The 19,684-nt window shown below is 39.4% G+C and overlaps 2 protein-coding genes across 2 annotated transcripts in view; both read right to left on the reverse strand.

Moving 5' to 3' along the window:
- LOC118241321 (NACHT, LRR and PYD domains-containing protein 12-like) overlaps positions 1–17,026 on the reverse strand; it is a gene marked incomplete at its 3' end in the record, with an annotated part of 19,441 nt that extends 2,415 nt beyond the window's left edge. Inside the window, exons 1-5 of the mRNA XM_035525972.1 lie at positions 16,977–17,026; positions 7,577–7,750; positions 6,503–6,676; positions 4,962–5,135; positions 3,598–3,771 (exon numbers count right to left, since the gene is read on the reverse strand). Of these exons, the coding sequence (XP_035381865.1) occupies positions 3,598–3,771; positions 4,962–5,135; positions 6,503–6,676; positions 7,577–7,750; positions 16,977–17,026 (746 nt within the window). The remainder of the gene's footprint in view (positions 1–3,597; positions 3,772–4,961; positions 5,136–6,502; positions 6,677–7,576; positions 7,751–16,976) is intronic.
- LOC118241331 (NLR family CARD domain-containing protein 3-like) lies at positions 9,973–11,831 on the reverse strand. Its single transcript, XM_035526016.1, is given in 3 exon segments — positions 9,973–11,505; positions 11,572–11,759; positions 11,762–11,831. Coding segments are annotated over 3 exon segments (1,776 nt in total). The 5' UTR covers positions 11,817–11,831.
- Positions 17,027–19,684: the final 2,658 nt, after the last annotated feature.

The raw sequence follows: 19,684 nt of genomic DNA on the forward strand, positions 1-19,684 counted from the left end.
TAATATACAGAACACAGTGAACAAAACCACTATCACCAGTCTCCTGTTATATACAGAACACAGTGAACAAAACCACCGTCACCAGTCTCCTGTTATATACAGAACACAGTGAACAAAACCACCGTCACCAGTCTCCTGTTATATACAGAACACAGTGAACAAAACCACCATCACTAGTCTGTTATATACAGAACACAGTGGACAAATCCAACATCACCAGGACAGACCAGTACAACACAGGACAGAGCAGCTGCAGAGCATGGTATCCCAGCTAAGAGAAAGTCTTTCTCTCCAGGAAGTTGAGGCAACAGAACTGAAACATCTTCTTCTGCCCAACTCACCATCCAACAAACCCTCCCAGCATCTCAAAGATCAGCTGGACCAGTTAGTAAACTCACTGCTGGAACTGAGAGGAGAAGTGCAGGAGCTCCAGAAGGACAGAGGGGCTCTCAGGAGGAGCTCAGTGCAGTCAGAGAGGAACTGCAGCTCAGGGACAGTACCATGACCACCCTGAGGGAGGAGCTACAGAGATTAAAAGAGAGGAGCTACAGCTCAGGGACAGTACCATGATCACCCTGAAGCTACAGAGATTAAAAGCCAACCAGCAGACATCTGATTCTGCAGAGAAATGCTCCATCACCCCTAAACCACCATCCAGAGCACTGCCCTGCCCAACTTGAGCCCTGCCACACCCAGCACAGCCCACCAGACTCAGCCAGAACCACACCACACCTCCACTAAGCCACATCCCTCCAATCCTGAGCCCAGCCCAGCCCAGCCCAGCCCAGCCTAAACCTGAGACCTGCCCAGCCCAGCAAAAGCCCAGCGTGATCTACACCCTGCACACTCCGAGCCAGATAAAACACCTCATACAAATATTCCTACAGATGCAGACATAGTGATGTTATTTGATTCTAATAGAAAATGCTTAAAATGTGGATCAGCTTTTCCCAGGATCCAAAGTTGCCAATGTTTGGTGTCCCTGAACCAGCGATGCCCTCCAGCTTCTCACACATACCATCTCAGGTAATCCAAGCCACCTCATTATCCACACTGACACCAATGAGGGCAAAGCAAGAGAGAGTAGCAGAGTGTGTAAGAAGAGTAGCACAGACCACCACAGAGACCTTCCCCTCCTCCAAAATCACCATCTCTACCATCCTGCCCAGAAGAGACTTCCATCCAGCTACAATCCACAAGATAAGAGATCTCACAGAGATCTCACACGGTAAAGTACTCATACCATCAACACCCACCCCAACAGACAGCCCAAACAGCAGAAATACACCTCTGTAGTACAAACTCCACCCTCCACAAACACTACAGAGATGGAGAGATCAAACAGATGCTCAACCTCATATGCAACAGACTGCTGAGCTAAGGTCACAATTCATTAATCAAGAAATACATGAATAGATAAATGAATTAATAAATAAATAGACAAATAAATATATATCACCGTTTACAGGTTAGTCATTAGACCATCTTAATACATATGTTTATATACATTAATGTTTGTACATATATCAACATAGTCCTTCACTTTTACAGGTTTCTCTCACTTTGAATATATTTCTATTTGTATTTTTCCTTTCATACTTCATTTAAATAATGAAGCTCATCTCTATGTCTATGTTACATTCGAGGCATAAAGTCGTCCCTGTTTGGGTACAAAAGTATAAACACTGAATTCACAAATAACACAGAAGATAAGGACATTATAATTCTCCAGGAAACCTTGTGTAAATCTGATTGGGTGACTCACTGTCCTGTAAACTACCAGGAAATCATCCTCCCCACTGTTAAGCCCCCTGACATTAAAAGAGGGAGAGTTTCAGGTGGAATCATTATCTGTTTTCACTGTAAAGCACGGTGGCTTGATGTTTAGCATGTCTGACCTATCTGCACTCTGGTCTTGGGTTTAAGTTCCTATCTGGCCGGAGTTTCCATGTTTCTGTCAGCACTAGGGTCTTGGGTTTAAGTCCCTATCTGGGTGGCGATTCCAATGTTCTCTCTGTGTCTGTGTGGGTTTCCTTCTGGGTCTCTGGTTTCCACTCACAGTCTATAAACATGGAGGTTAGGTTGATTGGATATTCTAAATTGTCCTGTATGAATGTGACCTGTCTAAATATATACAGATATGTATTACTGGACAGCGGTGTAGTGGGTAAAGCATATGACATTAAATCCATGCACACAAACAACAGGTGCAGTAGAAAGACTGGCATCAAAAGGACAGTGATCTTTTCTCAGGAGCCGTGTTCTTTTCTCAGGAGCATGGAGTGAGACTAGGCTGCTGCTTAAGCCCAACATTATCCAACATTTACATCAATGAATTAGCCATAATTTTAGAATGCTCTGCAGAACCTGATCTAACTCTACATGACTCAGAAAGAAAGTTTCTTCTCTACACAGACAACTTGGTTCTACTGTCACCCACAGAGCAGGACATACAACAGAACCTGGACCTGCTGGATCAGTACCGACAGACCTGGACCCTGGACCTGCTGGATCAGTACTGACAGACCTGGACCCTGGACCAGTACTGACAGACCTGGACCCTGGACCTACTGGATGTGCACACAAATACTAGAAACCTGTAGATAGTACAATTACTTATGATTGAATTAGTTCAACAATTAGTTCAATCTAGCAGTCAGTGAACTGAGAGTGAAAGCACACAGGGCATCTGTGCAATCAAACGTCAAATTCACATTCAAATACCAATTCAAATTTGGCTCAAAATATTCCAGTCTATCATAGAACCAATTTTGCTTTGTGCTTGTGAAGTGTGAGGGCCACTCACAATGGAACAAACACCCAGCTGAAATGATGCTCTCTGAATTTTGTAAAAATATCCTGAAAGGTCAAAGAAAAACAACAACTAATGCATGTAGATCTGAATTAGGCCAAATTCCACTATTACTCAAAATTAAAAAAAGGATTATTAAATACTGGCTACATTTCTAAACAGAGTAAATAGTGGCAGTACTGTTACTGCATATGGGCATACCAATAAAGCTCATTGAATTGAAGAGAGAGAGAGAGAGAGAGAGAGAGAGAGAGAGAGAGAGAGAGAGAGAGAGAGATAATAGCTTAGGGCACAGAATTTATATATTCTGTTCTCTCTCTCAAACATACAGTTCAGTCTCTCTCTCTCTCTGTGTGTGTGTGTGTGTTTGTGTGTGTGTGTGTGTGTGTGTGTGTGTGTGTGAGTGAGAGAGAGAGAGAGAGAGAGAGAGAGAGAGAGAGAGAGAGAGAGAGAGAGAGAGAGAGAGAGAGATAATAGCTTAGGGCACAGAATTTATATATTCTGTTCTCTCTCTCAAACATACAGTTCAGTCTCTCTCTCTCTCTGTGTGTGTGTGTGTGTGTGTGTGTGTGTGTGTGTGTGTGTGTGTGTGTGTGTGTGTGTGTGTGTGAGAGAGAGAGAGAGAGAGAGAAAGGTCTCTCTCTGTAGCTCACTCTCTCTCACACACACATACGCACCCCCCCACACACACACACACACTAACCACAATAGCACTAATGTTCCTGCTACACTGTGTGTGAGAGTTGAGTATCAGATCAGATCAGGGACAGGGGATTTCTACATACCTGAGTGTGTCCAGTCTGCAGTGGGGATCCTCCAGTCTAGCCGAGAGCAGCTTCTCTCCTGACTCTCCTGGGTGGTTGTAGGTCAGATCCAGTTCCTTCAGGTGTGAGGGGTTTGACCTCAGAGCTGAAGCCAGAGAAGAACAGCCTTCCTCTGTGACCAAACAACCAGACAGTCTACAGGGTGGGAGAAAAAGGAAAATGTGTTTGCACGTAGCAGACTTTACTGTAAAGAAAAGTTTGGAATTACAAACCATGTAACAGTAACCTTTTTATCTGGAAGTTTTTAACATTTTTAAATATTCTTAACTTTTTCATGATAAAATATGCCTATTATCTTCTTGATGTAATTAACTCCCAATGTTATTAAAAATTTTTAATAATCGTTGGTAGTATTTTTGTTTCCATAGCAACAGATGAAAGTTTAAATAATATTTTGTACTTTATGGTTCATTTTCAACATCGCTATTTGTTATATTTATATTATTTTAATTTATAATTAGAAACGAGAACTGCAGTCAACTCTACCCTTAAACCATTAAGAAAATGGTTTTTGATGCGATAACAATTTTTCTGGTTTGCTTTATAATCCCCTCTGCCCTGATTCTCCAGTCTTGTTTCTTATGAGTTAGTCACTATTTTTAACTGAGTTTTCTGTAAATGGTGAACCTCCTAAGCTTGTCCCAGTCTGTTTCGCTCTATTCAGAGTTACTTACATCTTGGTACTTGTACTGTAATCTTCAGTTTGATCGTCTATCTCACATACCCATTTGTAAAATGACAGCTCACTACATGTCCCCAATCCCTTAAGAACCATTAGTCTTTGTACAGTTCACTACACTGTCCCCAAACCCTTAAGAACCATTAGTATTTGTACAGCTGTGTTTAGATGTTTATAAACATTTAAACATTCTAGACATCAGCGTTGTTTCCTGTATTTCTACAGCATTCTAGTTCATTGGTATATTGGACTCTAACCTACTGTACTGGCTAGGATGTATTATATGAGTAAATGATAAAGCACTTTTGTAAGATGTAACAGCATGTGCTAAGTGTCATAAATGCAAATGTGCAAACGCCTGATGACTTGCCATTGATGACTTGTGGTGATTAGCTAAAATACATTCTTCTGGTGTAGGATCACAAACTCTACCTCTGGTATATGCCAGATCTGAATAAGATAAATGAATAATACCTCTGCCATAAATAATTTCTTTTTCACTAAGCCTAAATTTTTTGAACTAAGCCCCTTTTCTGAAATCTTATATAAAGGACTGGTAAATCTATATTCGGAATTAGAAAATATGCATCACAGAATATCACAGCTTAAAAGTTGCATTTCAACAATGAATTCACAGAGAGTTCACCTGAGAATCTCCAGTTTACAGTGTGAACTCTTCAGTCCAGCAGAGAGCAGCTTCACTCCTGAATCCTGCAGATCATTTTTACTCAGGTCCAGTTCTCTCAGGAGGTTATTTGTGAGTTGTAGAGCTGAGCCTAAAATTTCACATGTCTGTTCTCCAAGATTACACATTGCTAGTCTGCAATGGCAAAGATTTTACATTCAGTGAGGAATCTTTTAATGCATTGAGACAAAAATGTATTTAGATCATGATGCCTGAAAAACTAAAGTTATGTGGCTTTATTTTTAAAAAAAAGATGAGTGTAGTTTGCTGTGTAAATATTGGATTCCTGCTGTACATTGTGTTGATCTTAAAAACATTTTCATAATGGGGGTTTGGGTTAGTCAATAATCTTTTTTACTAACTTAATCGGAGAGGTAGGGGTTAGTGGTTAGTAACAATCAGAGAGGTAGCGGTTTATGTGGTTAGTTAGAGTCAATCTTTTTTAATGACTTAATCAGAGGGGTAGGGGTTGGGGTTTAGGGGTTGTAACAATTCCCATAGGAACAGGTGAGAGGCAGAATACATGTGCAGGGGGTGGTTTATTAACACAGGAAATACAAACATGAAAGGAAAATAACCAGAGGCACGGGGTTAACACTGATGGAAAAATGACATACGAACAGAGTAAACAGAAACACAATGACAATGACAGTACCAGGAGCGTGACAGAAGGAATGTGACTTAGCAAAATAACCAACCAACTAGAGGACAAAACATATGGCTTAAATAACCAAGACAATCAGGCACAGAACAGACTCAGGTGAACATGGGAACAGGGAGAACCAAAACACGGACTGGAATGAAAGGAACAGGCCAGGGGCAGAGAAAATGAGACTAAGGAACGGAACAAGGGAGTACAGGAAAACAGATGACAGGGAAACCATGACAACAGGGACCCCAGCAGGGTGGCCATTCCTGACAGGGGTTAGTAACTTAATCAGCAGAGTAGAGGTTAGTTGTTAGAGTCAGTCTTTTTTACTGACTTAATCAGAGGGGTAGGGGTTAGGGGGTTAGTGTTTAGTAACAATCAGAGTGGTAGGGGTTAGGGGTTAGTAACTTAATCAGAGGGGTAGGGGTTAGGGGTTAGGGGTTAGTAACTTAATCAGAGGGCAGAACAAAGGGGCTGCAGCATTGGCCCTGTTCTTGTGTCTCATTTCAATTCTACTCTCTATTTATGGGAACTGCTATATCGCCTCCTTCCTGTAAAACCAGGTACAACTACTGAACCCTTTTCCTGATGGGTCTGTTTTTCTAGTATAATGTTATACAGTGTAATGTGAACTTACTTTACTATTTAATGTAAATTAGCTCATTCACTATGGCATTTTGAGCCTCCTTTACTGAGATTGAGATAATATGGACATTCATCCAGGGCACAGCCAACTTCATTATCCCATCATGCTTCACTATCCCATCATACATTGCTATCCCATCATGCTTCACTATCCCATTTTATCTTATTCTTAAGTTTTACTTCAGTAATGACTTAACAGAAAGTCCACCTGAGAATCTCCAGTTTACAGTGTGAACTCTTCAGTGCAGCAGAGAGCTGCTCCACCCCTGAATCCTGAAAGTCACAATTTCTGAGGTGCAGTTCTCTCAGGAAGGACTTGGCTGATGTCAGAACAGAGGAGAGACTTTTACTGCAGTCTGTTGTGAGATTACAGCCTGTAAGACTGCAAAGACCCCAGTGTTAAAATAGCATGAAATCAAGGCACACATAAATAACAACACAACATTCTGTTAACAATAATTATTCATTAATTGATATTTTTACATGAATTAACATATCTGTACACTAAACAATCAAGTGATAAAAATATTGAGTCAAAGACAGTAAGATGTTTAGAAAAAAATTGTGAAAAAGCTGTCAGAATCTGGTGAAAGTGAAATGTGTCAGAGCAGCTGTAGCACATTAATTCATGAAGGAGGGGAGGGGCTTGTCTCACTTAAACACAAGAAAATGATCCAAAAGCCCCGATCAACTAAATACATCACTACATAAAGATATAACTGTTTTACTGTGAATACGTCCCTTCATAAAGATATAACTGTTTTACTGTGAATACATCTCTTCATAAGGATATAACTGTTTTACTGTGAATATGTCACTTCATAAAGATATAACTGGTTTACTGTCAATACGTCACTTCATAAAGATATAACTGTTTTACTGTGAACACGTCACTTCATAAAGATATAAGGCATGGAGCAGTACGCACAGGCTTCCTCGACAAGGACGAACATTTAATTGAAACATACACAATGGCACTCACACGTATTACAAACAAGGAACATGAAACGGTTAACAATAAACAGACACGATAAACAGGAAAACATAACAACAACCCTAACATTTAACATTAATACGCTACATTAACAATGACCAACGATACTGCACACACTAACAAGGGTTTAAATACACAGACAAAACAAGGTGCAGGTGTGTGCAGGAGGGCCACAAACATATCCTTCCAAGTCACGTAGCGGGCCAAACCCCGTGACTCGCGGGAGGTGAGTGTTCCGTGACAAAATACAGGTGCTCACTTGAGTATCTCCAGTTTACAGTGTCTCACCTGAGTGTCTCCAGTTTACAGTGTGAACTCTTCAGCCCATCAGAAAGCAGCTTCATTCCTTCATCTTCCAGGGTGCTGATATTGATACTCAGTTCTCTCAGGGGGGAGTTTGATGATGCCAAATTGGAACATACAGTTTTGCACAAATCTGTGTCCAGCCTATAGTTACCTAGTCTGCAAATACAGAGGAAATAAAACACATTTAAAACAGAGTGAGACATCAAACTGCACAGAAATGGTTTGAACAGCTTGAGAAAGAAAACAAGCACGTCAGTCTAACCAAACTAGTGGCAGATACTAAATAAAAAGCCTTGCAGTTAATGAACATTTACAACATTAATATCTAATGCCTGTTATTACCTACTATTCACTTTATGTTATATAAATACAATCAGTATAAGACAGCTACAGAGAACTAGAACTAGACAAAACTAATCAATGTCTGAAAGAGTCTGGAGCAGGTGTGTTAAAGAGACTCAGGGTTTACAATAATTCGAGCTGTAATATTAAATAATGAATCAACAAACCTTGGGTAAGTCATTAAAGTATTATTACACAACACATATAGATTATTAGAAAAGTGATGTGACTGCTTACAAGGAATTAAAAATGAAGTAACAGCTAAAATTATGAGATAACTAAGATATAGGGACAGAATTAAGTGATCAGATCACATTCGGATTTCACTCTACCATATGAAATGCAAGTCATAAACAACCAAGACACACTGTAATCTGATCATTGAAACCACAGTCAGAAGTGGTCAGAGACGGATGTTGATCGCATTTGATACAAGTAAAAGTCTCTGTATCTGCGTACAACTACTCAAGTGGAAACCCATCTGCTGGCTGACTGCAGAAATTACAGCTGCAGCCAGTCAAAGCTTCTCCTGCGCTGAGGCAGACGGGACTGAATCACTTAACTGACAGTTCACCAAGTAGTAAATTATCTAACCTAGCTAGTGGTGAACATTAATCACAACATCCTGTTTCAGTTAGTGGTAACATCAGCAACTAGTTAGGTAATTCTCATAAGTCCATTTATGTGGTTTAGTAGTATTAACACAAAAGTCAGCCGCTTAATGTTTTATTTAGATAAACATGCTTTTTCATGAACTTTTCTTGCTTGGTAAACACTTCTGCCCATCACAGGGCTGATCCTCTCAGGGGTCTGATCTGTCTGTAGGGCTACAGCTGGACGCCTCGTTGCCAGTTATAGATGGTTTCTGCCCATATCTGACAGTGTATAATACACTGGTAATCGTCTGCAAGGAATCTTGTTTACCATGTAGGTTTCAGGAAGCAAAACAGAAACGATGTGTGGATTGGTGTGCTTTTAAAATGTTAAAATAAGATCAAGGCACATATGTTCACTCTGAGGACACATTTTAGTGAAAAGTGTAAACAGAATCCAGCCAAAGCGAATTCCGGTACAATCTGGAAATGAAACACCTTAATTTAAGGTGTAAACAGGCTATTTGCTTGCACAGTCTATGAAGGACCTCTGACCTAAATCTGGTTTCTCTGGAAACCTTGTGAACTCCCTTTCCATGTGTACGACCTCTATATCTTTAACTACAATACACTGTGTCATCCACGTACGTACACGGGGTAAGGCAGGTATTGTAGAAAGAGCAGAGAGAGAACTTCCTGTGTTTAACTTTTGTAGTGGTAGATTACAGTGGGTGTAATTAGCTTCATTAAAGACTCCACTTAATAGTATAGTAAAGTGGCTAAAGTTTGGTGTGATAAACTGAAGTCAGTAGCAATCAGTAATCCTAGCAAAGTGAACCTAACTGAATCATAACCCTGACTGTACATTCATAATCACATACCTCCCACTAACACTCATTAAGACTAGTTTTAATTCACAGTTACATACCCCCATTAACACTCATTAAGACTAGTTTTAATTCACAGCCACATACCTCCCACTAACACTCATTAAGACTAGTTTTAATTCACAGTCACATACCCCATTAACACTCATTAAGACTAGTTTTAATTCACAGCCACATATGTTCCACTAACACTAATTAAGGCTAGCTTTAATTCACAGTCACATACCTCCCATTAACACTCATTAGGACTAGGAGCAGACAAAAAGATGTTAAGGTCAATGTTTTATGTAAATTCTGTTTTGAAACAAAAATTAAGAGGTACTTTAATATTGAAATATATGAAATGTTTTTGCTGCTTCTATTCTGCCACCTAGTGGTGTGTTGTGGTGTGTGTGAGTTGAGGGAATACTGGACAATATGGAGAGACCCCAAATAAATGATCCAGTGTATCAACTCTAAAGCTGTGTGGCATCTTCCTTGTGAGGGTGAATGAAACATTTAGCCATCAGAACTCAATTACTAATATAAATTATTGAATAAATAATAGTTAAAACACTCACAGAGCCTTCCTGCAGTTTGCAGCAGCTGGGATCAGCCTCCTAAAACCCTCATGTGATGTGTTGTATTTCTCCAAGTCTAACTCATCCAGCACCTCCTTTGAGGTCAGAAGCATGCAGGCTAGTGCTGAACACTGTTCAGCAGAGAGCTCCTGTCCTGAGTGCTTCTCTGACTGTAGATACTCCTGAATCTCTCTGGCGAGAGACTGGTCCTTCATTTCAGACAGACAGAGGAACAGATTGATGGATCTCTCAGTGGGGAGGTCCTCTATTTGTATTTGGTCTTTAATGTACTGGACTGTGTATGTGATGCTCTCTGGGCTGCTGTGTGTGTGTGTCAGTAGGCCTTGTAGGAGTCTCTGATTGGACTCCAGTGAGATTCCCAGCAAGAAACGGAGGAAAAGGTCCAGGTGTCCATTCTGACTCTCTAAGGCTTTACACACTGCTGCCTTCAACATGTCATGGAGAGAAACATTCTTAGAGCTGGAAACGGACCATAGCCGAGGATCCTGCAGTGCCTTCATGTTATTGCTGATAAAGCAGTGAAACACATAGAGAGCAGCCAGGAACTCCTGAAAGCTCAGATGTACAAAGCAGTAGATCTTCCTCTGGTACAGCACAGATTCCTCCCTAAAGATCTCAGTGCAGATCCCAGAGAACAAGGAGGCCTCAGTGACATCAATTCCACACTCTCTCAGGTCCTCTTCATAGAACATCACGTTTCCCTCCATCAGCTGTTTGAAAGCCAGTTCAGCCAGTTTCAGAATCATGGACCTGCTGGATTCCAGATGTTTAGTTTGATCTCTTTCCTTTTTCCCCTCATACTTCTCATTCTTCATGTTGATCTGAGTGTGCAGGAAGTGTATATACATCTCAGTCAGAGTTTTAGGGATTTCTGTATCAGTTTGTTTTAGTATTTCCTGAAGCACAGTGGCTGTGATCCAACAGAAGACTGGTATGTGACACATGATGTGGAGGCTCTTTGCTGTCTTTATGTGTGAGATGATTTTCTCAGCTTGGTCTTGGTCACTGATTCTCTTCCTGAAGTACTCCTCCTTCTGTGGGTCCGTGAATCCCTGAATTTCTGTCACACGGTTGATGTATTGAGGAGGGATTTGATTGGCTGCTGCTGGTCGGGAGGTTATCCAGATGAGAGCAGAGGGAAGCAGCTCTCCTTTGATGAGGTTTGACATCAGCACACCCATTGATGATGTCATGCTTGTGTCAGATACTTTATTACACTGGGAAAAGTTCAGTTGACTTCTGCTTTCATCCAGGCCATCAAAGATGAACACAACTTTGCACACATCATATATCTTTGGGTCCAGTTCTTTTATCTCAGGGTGGAAGTCACACAGGAGTCTATGCAGACTGTACTGGTCATCTTTAACCAGGTTCAGCTCACGGAATGGAAGCACAAACATGAAATCTACATCCTGATTGGCTCTTCCCTCGGCCCAGTCCAGAATGAACTTCTGCACTGAGACAGTTTTCCCAATGCCTGCAATGCCTTTGGTCAGAACAGTTCTGAGCTTTGGCACTTCTGGGCCTTTATCTTCTTTTGGTTCTGTGTGTCTGACACCTTCAGCCATCACAGCTCTGATCTTCTCTTCCTTCATGTCTCCTTCAGGACCTTGTACAGGTTTAAAGATGTATGAACAGTAGATTGGAGTGTCTTGTACCAGCTGTTTCCTGAGTGTTTTCTCCATCTGTAAAACCTCATGTTCTTCATTCACTCCTTCACTCTCTCCCTCTATGATGTAGAGTTGTGTGTAAACCCTGTTCAGGTTTTATTCTCTTGTGATTTGGTTCCCTCAAATAAACTCTCATACTTGTTCTTCATGCTGACTTTGTGTGTGTGTAAGACTCTGTGTAGAACATCATGCACTGGTATGTGAGAGTCCTGCTGTATGGACTCTTCCATGTCTTTGTGTGTGTGTAGAACAGGATGAGTTCTTCTGTAGATACATACAGTCATAATGTCAGTAATGAAACTACTGTATTTATATACACATACAGTCATAATGTCAGTAATGAAACTACTGTATAATAAAGTACTAATGAAGACATTAACAGACTTGTGTGCTGAAATAAATGAACGTGGATACTGATGGAAAACTGGGCATTAATGAGGAACAGACTGATACACAGTAGAGTGGGAGATACACCATGAGATTTACACTGTACAGTAACACTCAGGAGTCAGAGGTGGGCAGGCCTAGAGGTGGGCGGGGCTAAAGGTTAGTAGGATGTAACTGACATTATAAGGACGATTCCTAATAACAGGAAAAACAGATCATAATACACACGGGGTCATATGGCAAAAACAAACACTTAGAACAAGCAGAACAAGAAGAAACAGTCAGAAATGATGGAACAATGTTAACAATCACTAGAGAACATTAGCAAGAGTCTGACATGTATAGATAGATAGATAGATAGATAGATAGATAGATAGATAGATAGATAGATAGATAGATAGATAGATAGATAGATAGATAGGAGAGTAACAATACTATACATATGCAGACATGCAAATTAATGATATTATACACACAATCAGTAATGAAACTCTATATACACAGACATGTAATCAGACTATATATATATATATATATATATATATATATATATATATATATATACACACACATACACACACACACACACACATCAGAGTTGAGACTACACACACCTACATGAGGTCAATGAGGAGACTATATATACGCATACAGATATGAGGTCAGTTTACTAATTACCTCAAAAACTGTTTAAAGGGACATATTTAAGGGCAAAAGTAAAAGTGAGCATGTCACTAGAAACCCCAAAACTGCTGCTAAACAGCATTCACCAAAAATCAAAAATGATTATAGACAGAATCTAGTAGCACTACATCTATAGCACTGCCTCACCTGGAATCAGTCAGAGTCTAGTAGCGCTACATCTACTGCACTGACTCACCTGGGGTCAGAGTCTATTAGCACTACATCTTCTACACTGTCTCACCTGGAGTTAGTCAGAGTCTATTAGCACTACATCTACTACACTGTCTCACCTGGGGTCAGTCAGAATCTATTAGCACTACATCTACAGCACTGCCTCACCTGGGGTCAGTCAGAATCTAGTAGCACTACATCTACAGCACTGTCTCACCTGGGGTCAGTCAGAGTCTAGTAGCACTACATCTACAGCACTGTCTCACCTGGGGTCAGTCTGAGTCAAGTAGTACTACATCTACAGCACTGCCTCACCTGGGGTCAGTCAGAATCTAGTAGCACTACATCTACAACACTGTCTCACCTGGGGTCAGTCAGAGTTTAGTAGTACTACATCTACAGCACTGTCTCACCTGGGGTCAGTCAGAGTCTAGTAGTACTACATCTACAGCACTGTCTCACCTGCGGTCAGTCAGAGTCTAGTAGCACTACATCTACTGCACTCTCTCATCTGGAGTAATAAGTAATAAGTAGCTGGATCTTTACTGTTATTAAATGTCAACAGCTAATGCTGATTATTAAATTTAATGTTACGTAAAATTTCAACCATTTTCTAAGTCATTTTATGAGACTAAATAATATAACTAAAACTTACACTGTCATATGAGATTAGTGCTATTTGGCAGGTTTGCAGGAACAATCAACCTGGTGAAATACCGAACCTCTTGATAGCTTAACAGATGCACTGCTGGTTTCTGAGAGTAGTTCAGGATAACAGTGCATGTTATGTTCCCTGCATGTGTGTTTAACTCATTTTACACACATACAAGGAACATTAAAACACATCCAGGCACCCTGGTTGGTTGTATACAGTGTTAGACTTTTCACACTGCTTCAAACTCTTCCAGGAAAAATTAGAATATATAATTTTACATTTATGGACTGATCAAGTAATGTGTGTCCCCCCCACGAGTCACGTGGTACAGCCTGCCGTGTGCAGGGGGGGTTCACCGTCAATTGTAGCAAATCTTGATTGCACGCACCTGCACGGGTTACAGTCATGTGTCTATTTAAACCTCTGCTAGTGTGTATTGTGTTGGTCCAGTCTGCGTTATGCTATTCTAATGGCCCAAACGTCGCAGGACGCACAGACTCCGCCGACATAGACAGACATTTATTGATAAAGACAGAAGACAATGGCACTCACATTTAACGTACTCAATGAACACGAACATAGTGAAAACGGACATGAACACGTTTAACATTAATGCTGGGAACAAGTACTTAAACAACACGACCATGAACAAAGGCAAACATGAATAATGACTGATAATCCTGCACACACCAGCCTGGGTTTAAATACATAGACATAACGAGACTAAACCAGGTGCAGGTGTGTGCAGATGTGGTTACAAACACGATAAACAAACAAGACCCTCCTACTGCACAAGGCAGGTCAAACCAGGTGACCTGTGGGAGGAGAGCGTTCCCTGACAGCTATCAAGTCATAAGCACATTTCAAAAGAAACATGTTCTATTCTCAGCCAGACAAAATACAGACACCAGAGATGCATGAATCTGCAGAAACCTCTCCACTGGAACCCACTGAGATAGATGAAGATTCCTCAAGGTGAGGAGACATGTAACTCTGGGTAGGTATAAGATGACATTTAGTGGTGATATAGAGGTATTAACAGTAGGAGACATGTAACTCTGGGCAGGTATAAGATGACATTTAGTGGTGATATAGAGGTATTAACAGTATTAGACATGTAACTCTGGGTAGGTATAAAATGACATTTAGTGGTGATATAGAGGTATTAACAGTATTAGACATGTAACTCTGTGTAGGTATAAGATGACATTTAGTGATGATATAGAGGTATTAACAGTAGGAGACATGTAACTCTGAGCAGGTATAAGATGACATTTAGTGGTGATATAGAGGTATTAACAGTATTAGACATGTAACTCTGGGTAGGTATAAAATGACATTTAGTGGTGATATAGAGGTATTAACAGTATTAGACATGTAACTCTGTGTAGGTATAAGATGACATTTAGTGATGATATAGAGGTATTAACAGTATTAGACATGTAAACTCTGGATAGGTATAAGATGACATTTAGTGGTGATATAGAGGTATTAGCAGTAGGAGACGTAAGCTCTGGGTAGGTATAAGATGACATTTAGTGGTGATATAGAGGTATTAACAGTATTAGACATGTAACTCTGGGTAGGTATAAGATGACATTTAGTGGTGATATAGAGGTATTAACAGTATTATACATGTAAACTCTGGGTAGGTATAAGATGACATTTAGTGGTGATATAGAGGTATTAACAGTATTAGACATGTAAACTCTGGGTAGGTATAAGATGACATTTAGTGGTGATATAGAGGTATTAACAGTAGGAGACATGTAACTCTGGGTAGGTATAAGATGACATTTAATGGTGATATAGAGGTATTAACAGTAGGAGACATGTAACTCTGGGTAGGTATAAGATGACATTTAGTGGTGATATAGAGGTATTAACAGTAGGAGACATGTAACTCTGGGTAGGTATAAGATGACATTTAGTGGTGATATAGAGGTATTAACAGTAGGAGACATGTAACTCTGGGTAGGTATAAGATGACATTTAGTGTTGATATAGAGGTATTAACAGTAGGAGACATGTAACTCTGGGTAGGTATAAGATGACATTTAGTGGTGATATAGAGGTATTAACAGTAGGAGACATGTAACTCTGGGTAGGTATAAGATGACATTTAGTGTTGATATAGAGGTATTGACAGTATTAGACATGTAACTCTGGGTAGGTATAAGATGACATTTAGTGATGATATAGAGGTATTAACAGTATTAGACATGTAAACTCTGGATAGGTATAAGATGACATTTAGTGGTGATATAGAGGTATTAACAGTAGGAGACATGTAACTCTGGGTAGGTATAAGATGACATTTAGTGGTGATATAAAGGTATTAACAGTAGGAGACGTAAGCTCTGGGTAGGTATAAGATGACATTTAGTGGTGATATAGAGGTATTAACAGTAGGAGACATGTAACTCTGGGTAGGTATAAGATGACATTTAGTGGTGATATAGAGGTATTAACAGTAGGAGACATGTAACTCTGGGTAGGTATAAGATGACATTTAGTGGTGATATAGAGGTATTAACAGTATTAGACATGTAACTCTGGGTAGGTATAAGATGACATTTAGTGGTGATATAGAGGTATTAACAGTATTAGACATGTAACTCTGGGTAGGTATAAGATGACATTTAGTGCTGATGTAGAGGTATTAACTGGTAGATACTACCACTAAATATACAGCACTGTCTCACCTGGGGTCAGTCAGAGTCTAGTAGCACTATATCTACTACACTGTCTCACCTGGGGTCAGTCAGAGTCTAGTAGCACTACATCTACAGCACTGTCTTACCTGGGGTCAGTCAGAGTCTAGTAGCACTACATCTACAGCACTGTCTCACCTGGGGTCAGTCAGAGTCTAGTAGCACTACATCTACAGCACAGTCTCACCTGGGAGTTTAGCAGCACTTCATCTATAACAATGTCTCTTGTAAACCAGAGTTTTCCATCTGTACATTTATATGTACTTTACTAACAGAACTGTTGTAGATTTTATGCAGGTCTCCATGCCAATAAAATCTCATGAGGCTCCTCTGGTGTGTACAGTAGAGTGCAGGTTACACAACCCCAGCTGAGTGTTTAATAACACCTCACTGTGTTCTGTTTCCCTATTAGTTATTAAGGTTTTTAAAAAGTACACATATCACTTAATGAGAACTCATTCTCAGAGAGCTTAACTCTTATTTTCCCACTATGTCATACATGTTGTCATTAAAAGCAGGAGCTGTATAACTGGAATTGTTGACTGTCATCATCACTTTGTGATCATCATTAACACACCTTACAAATGATCTTAAAACAGTAAAGATGGAGTAGACCTTACATTACTGACAGAACAGTACCCTCCACCCTTCCACACCTACAATAATGAAAGAACATGAGTGTGTAATGCGTCACTCACTTTGGGTCAGACGGCACAGGTCCACTGCTGAAGTTAAGAGGATCAGCCATGGACCGGTCACTCTTCAGAGACACACAGCTGGGTGCTGGAGACTCTGCTCTCTTTACCCTGATGAAAATGAGGAAAGTGTTGAGTAATTACATCCTTCACTACACCTCATTTATCCTGAATATTCCCTCTTCCTGTTTCCTCTGATTAAGTGCTGATGGAAAGCTCCTCACTTTTGGTCAGAGGTTCCTCCTCCACTGCTGGAGTTATGAGGCTCCATCATGGTGTTGTTCCTCTTCACACACACACAGCTGGACACTGGAGATGCTGCTCTCTGCTTCCTGTCAACAGTTCACACACACAGAGTGAATCACTGAATCAATGTCTGATGAAACTCACATCATCATATTAAAAAATAAAACGCATGATGTCAAACATGAAACATAAAGTAAAAAATAAGAAAATATAAAAATATATAAAATAAAATAAAGACGTAAATAATACAATATGTAACACATGTATGTACACATACACATACACACACATATATACATATGTGTGTGTATATATATATATATGTGTGTACACATGTATGTACACATACACACACACACACACACACACACACACACACACACACACACACACACACACACACACACACAGGTCTGTCAAAGCAAAAAATATCTACCAAATAACCAGCAGCACAACCAGTGTAAATTCAAGTGTAAATTCATCATCACATTTACATTTAATTCTCAACTTAAATTTACTGGATTTAAAGCTTTTCACTGCATACAGTCTATTAATCTGTGGAAAGCTGAGATGTATTTATACTAGTGCTGCATACTGTGTGTTAATCTATGGAGAACACGTGTATTTATACTAGTGCTGTATACTGTGTGTTAATCTATGAAGAACACGTGTATTTATACTAGTGCTGTATACTGTGTGTTAATCTATGGAGAACACGTCTATTTATACTAGTGCTGTATACTGTGTATTAATCTATGGAGAACAAGTGTATTTATACTAGTGCTATATATTGTGTGTTAATCTATGGAGAACACACATATTTATACTAGTGATGTATACTGTGTGTTAATCTATGGAGAACACGTGTATTTATACTAGTGCTGTATACTGTGTGTTAATATATGGAGAACACATATTTATACTAGTGCTGTATACTGTGTGTTAATCTATGGAAATCTGTATACTGTGTGTTAATCTATGGAGATCACGTGTATTTATGCTAGTGCTGCATGGTGTGTGCTAATCCATGGAGAACACATGTATTTATACTAGTGCTGTATACTGTGTGTTAATCTATGGAGAACACATGTATTTATACTAGTGCTGTACACTGTGTGTTAATCTGTGGAAAACACGTGTATTTATACTAGTGCTGTATACTGTGTGTTAATCTATGGAGAACATGTCTATTTATACTAGTGCTGTATACTGTGTGTTAATCTATGGAGAACAAGTCTATTTATACAAGTGCTGTATACTGTGTGTTAATCTATGGAGAACACGTCTATTTATACTAGTGCTGTATACTCTGTGTTAATCTATGGAGAACACGTCTATTTATACTAGTGCTGTATACTGTGTGTTAATCTATGGAGAACACGTCTATTTATACTAGTGCTGTATACTGTGTGTTAATCTATGGAGAACACACATATTTATACTAGTGATGTATACTGTGTGTCAATCTATGGAGAACACGTGTATTTATACTAGTGCTGTATACTGTGTGTTAATCTATGGAGTTCTGCATACTGTGTGTTAATCTATGGAGATCACGTGTAATTATACTAGTGCTGTATACTGTGTGTTAATCTATGGAGAACACGTGTATTTATACTAGTGCTGTATACTGTGTGTTAATATATGGAGAACACGTGTATTTATACTAGTGCTGTATGCTGTGTGTTAATCTATGGAGAACACATGTATTTATACTAGTGCTGTACACTGTGTGTTAATCTGTGGAGAACACAGGTATTTATACTAATGCTGTACACTGTGTGTTAATCTATGGAGAACACGTGTATTTATACTAGTGCTGTATACTGTGTGTTAATCTATGGAGAACATGTCTATTTATACTAGTGCTGTATACTGTGTGTTAATCTATGGAGAACATGTCTATTTATACTAGTGCTGTATACTGTGTGTTAATCTATGGAGAACAAGTCTATTTATACTAGTGCTGTATACTGTGTGTTAATCTATGGAGAACACGTCTATTTATACTAGTGCTGTATACTCTGTGTTAATCTATGGAGAACACGTCTATTTATACTAGTGCTGTATACTGTGTATTAATCTATGGAGAACACGTGTATTTATACTCGTGCTGTATACTGTGTGTTAATCTATGGAGAACACACATATTTATACTAGTGCTGTATACTGTGTGTTAATCTATGGAGAACACGTGTATTTATACTAGTGCTGTATACTTTGTGTTAATCTATGGAGAACACGTGTATTTATACTAGTGCTGTATACTGTGTGTTAATCTATGGAGATCACATGTATATTTACTTGTGCTGTATACTGTGTGTTAATCTATGGAGATCACGTGTATTTATACTAGTGCTGTATACTGTGTGTTAATATATGGAGAACACGTCTATTTATACTAGTGCTGTATAATGTGTGTTAATCTATGGAGAACACATGTATTTAAACTAGTGCTGTATACT

The sequence above is a fragment of the Electrophorus electricus genome, chromosome 5, assembly GCF_013358815.1.
Source record: "Electrophorus electricus isolate fEleEle1 chromosome 5, fEleEle1.pri, whole genome shotgun sequence".
Classification (NCBI taxonomy): domain Eukaryota; kingdom Metazoa; phylum Chordata; class Actinopteri; order Gymnotiformes; family Gymnotidae; genus Electrophorus; species Electrophorus electricus.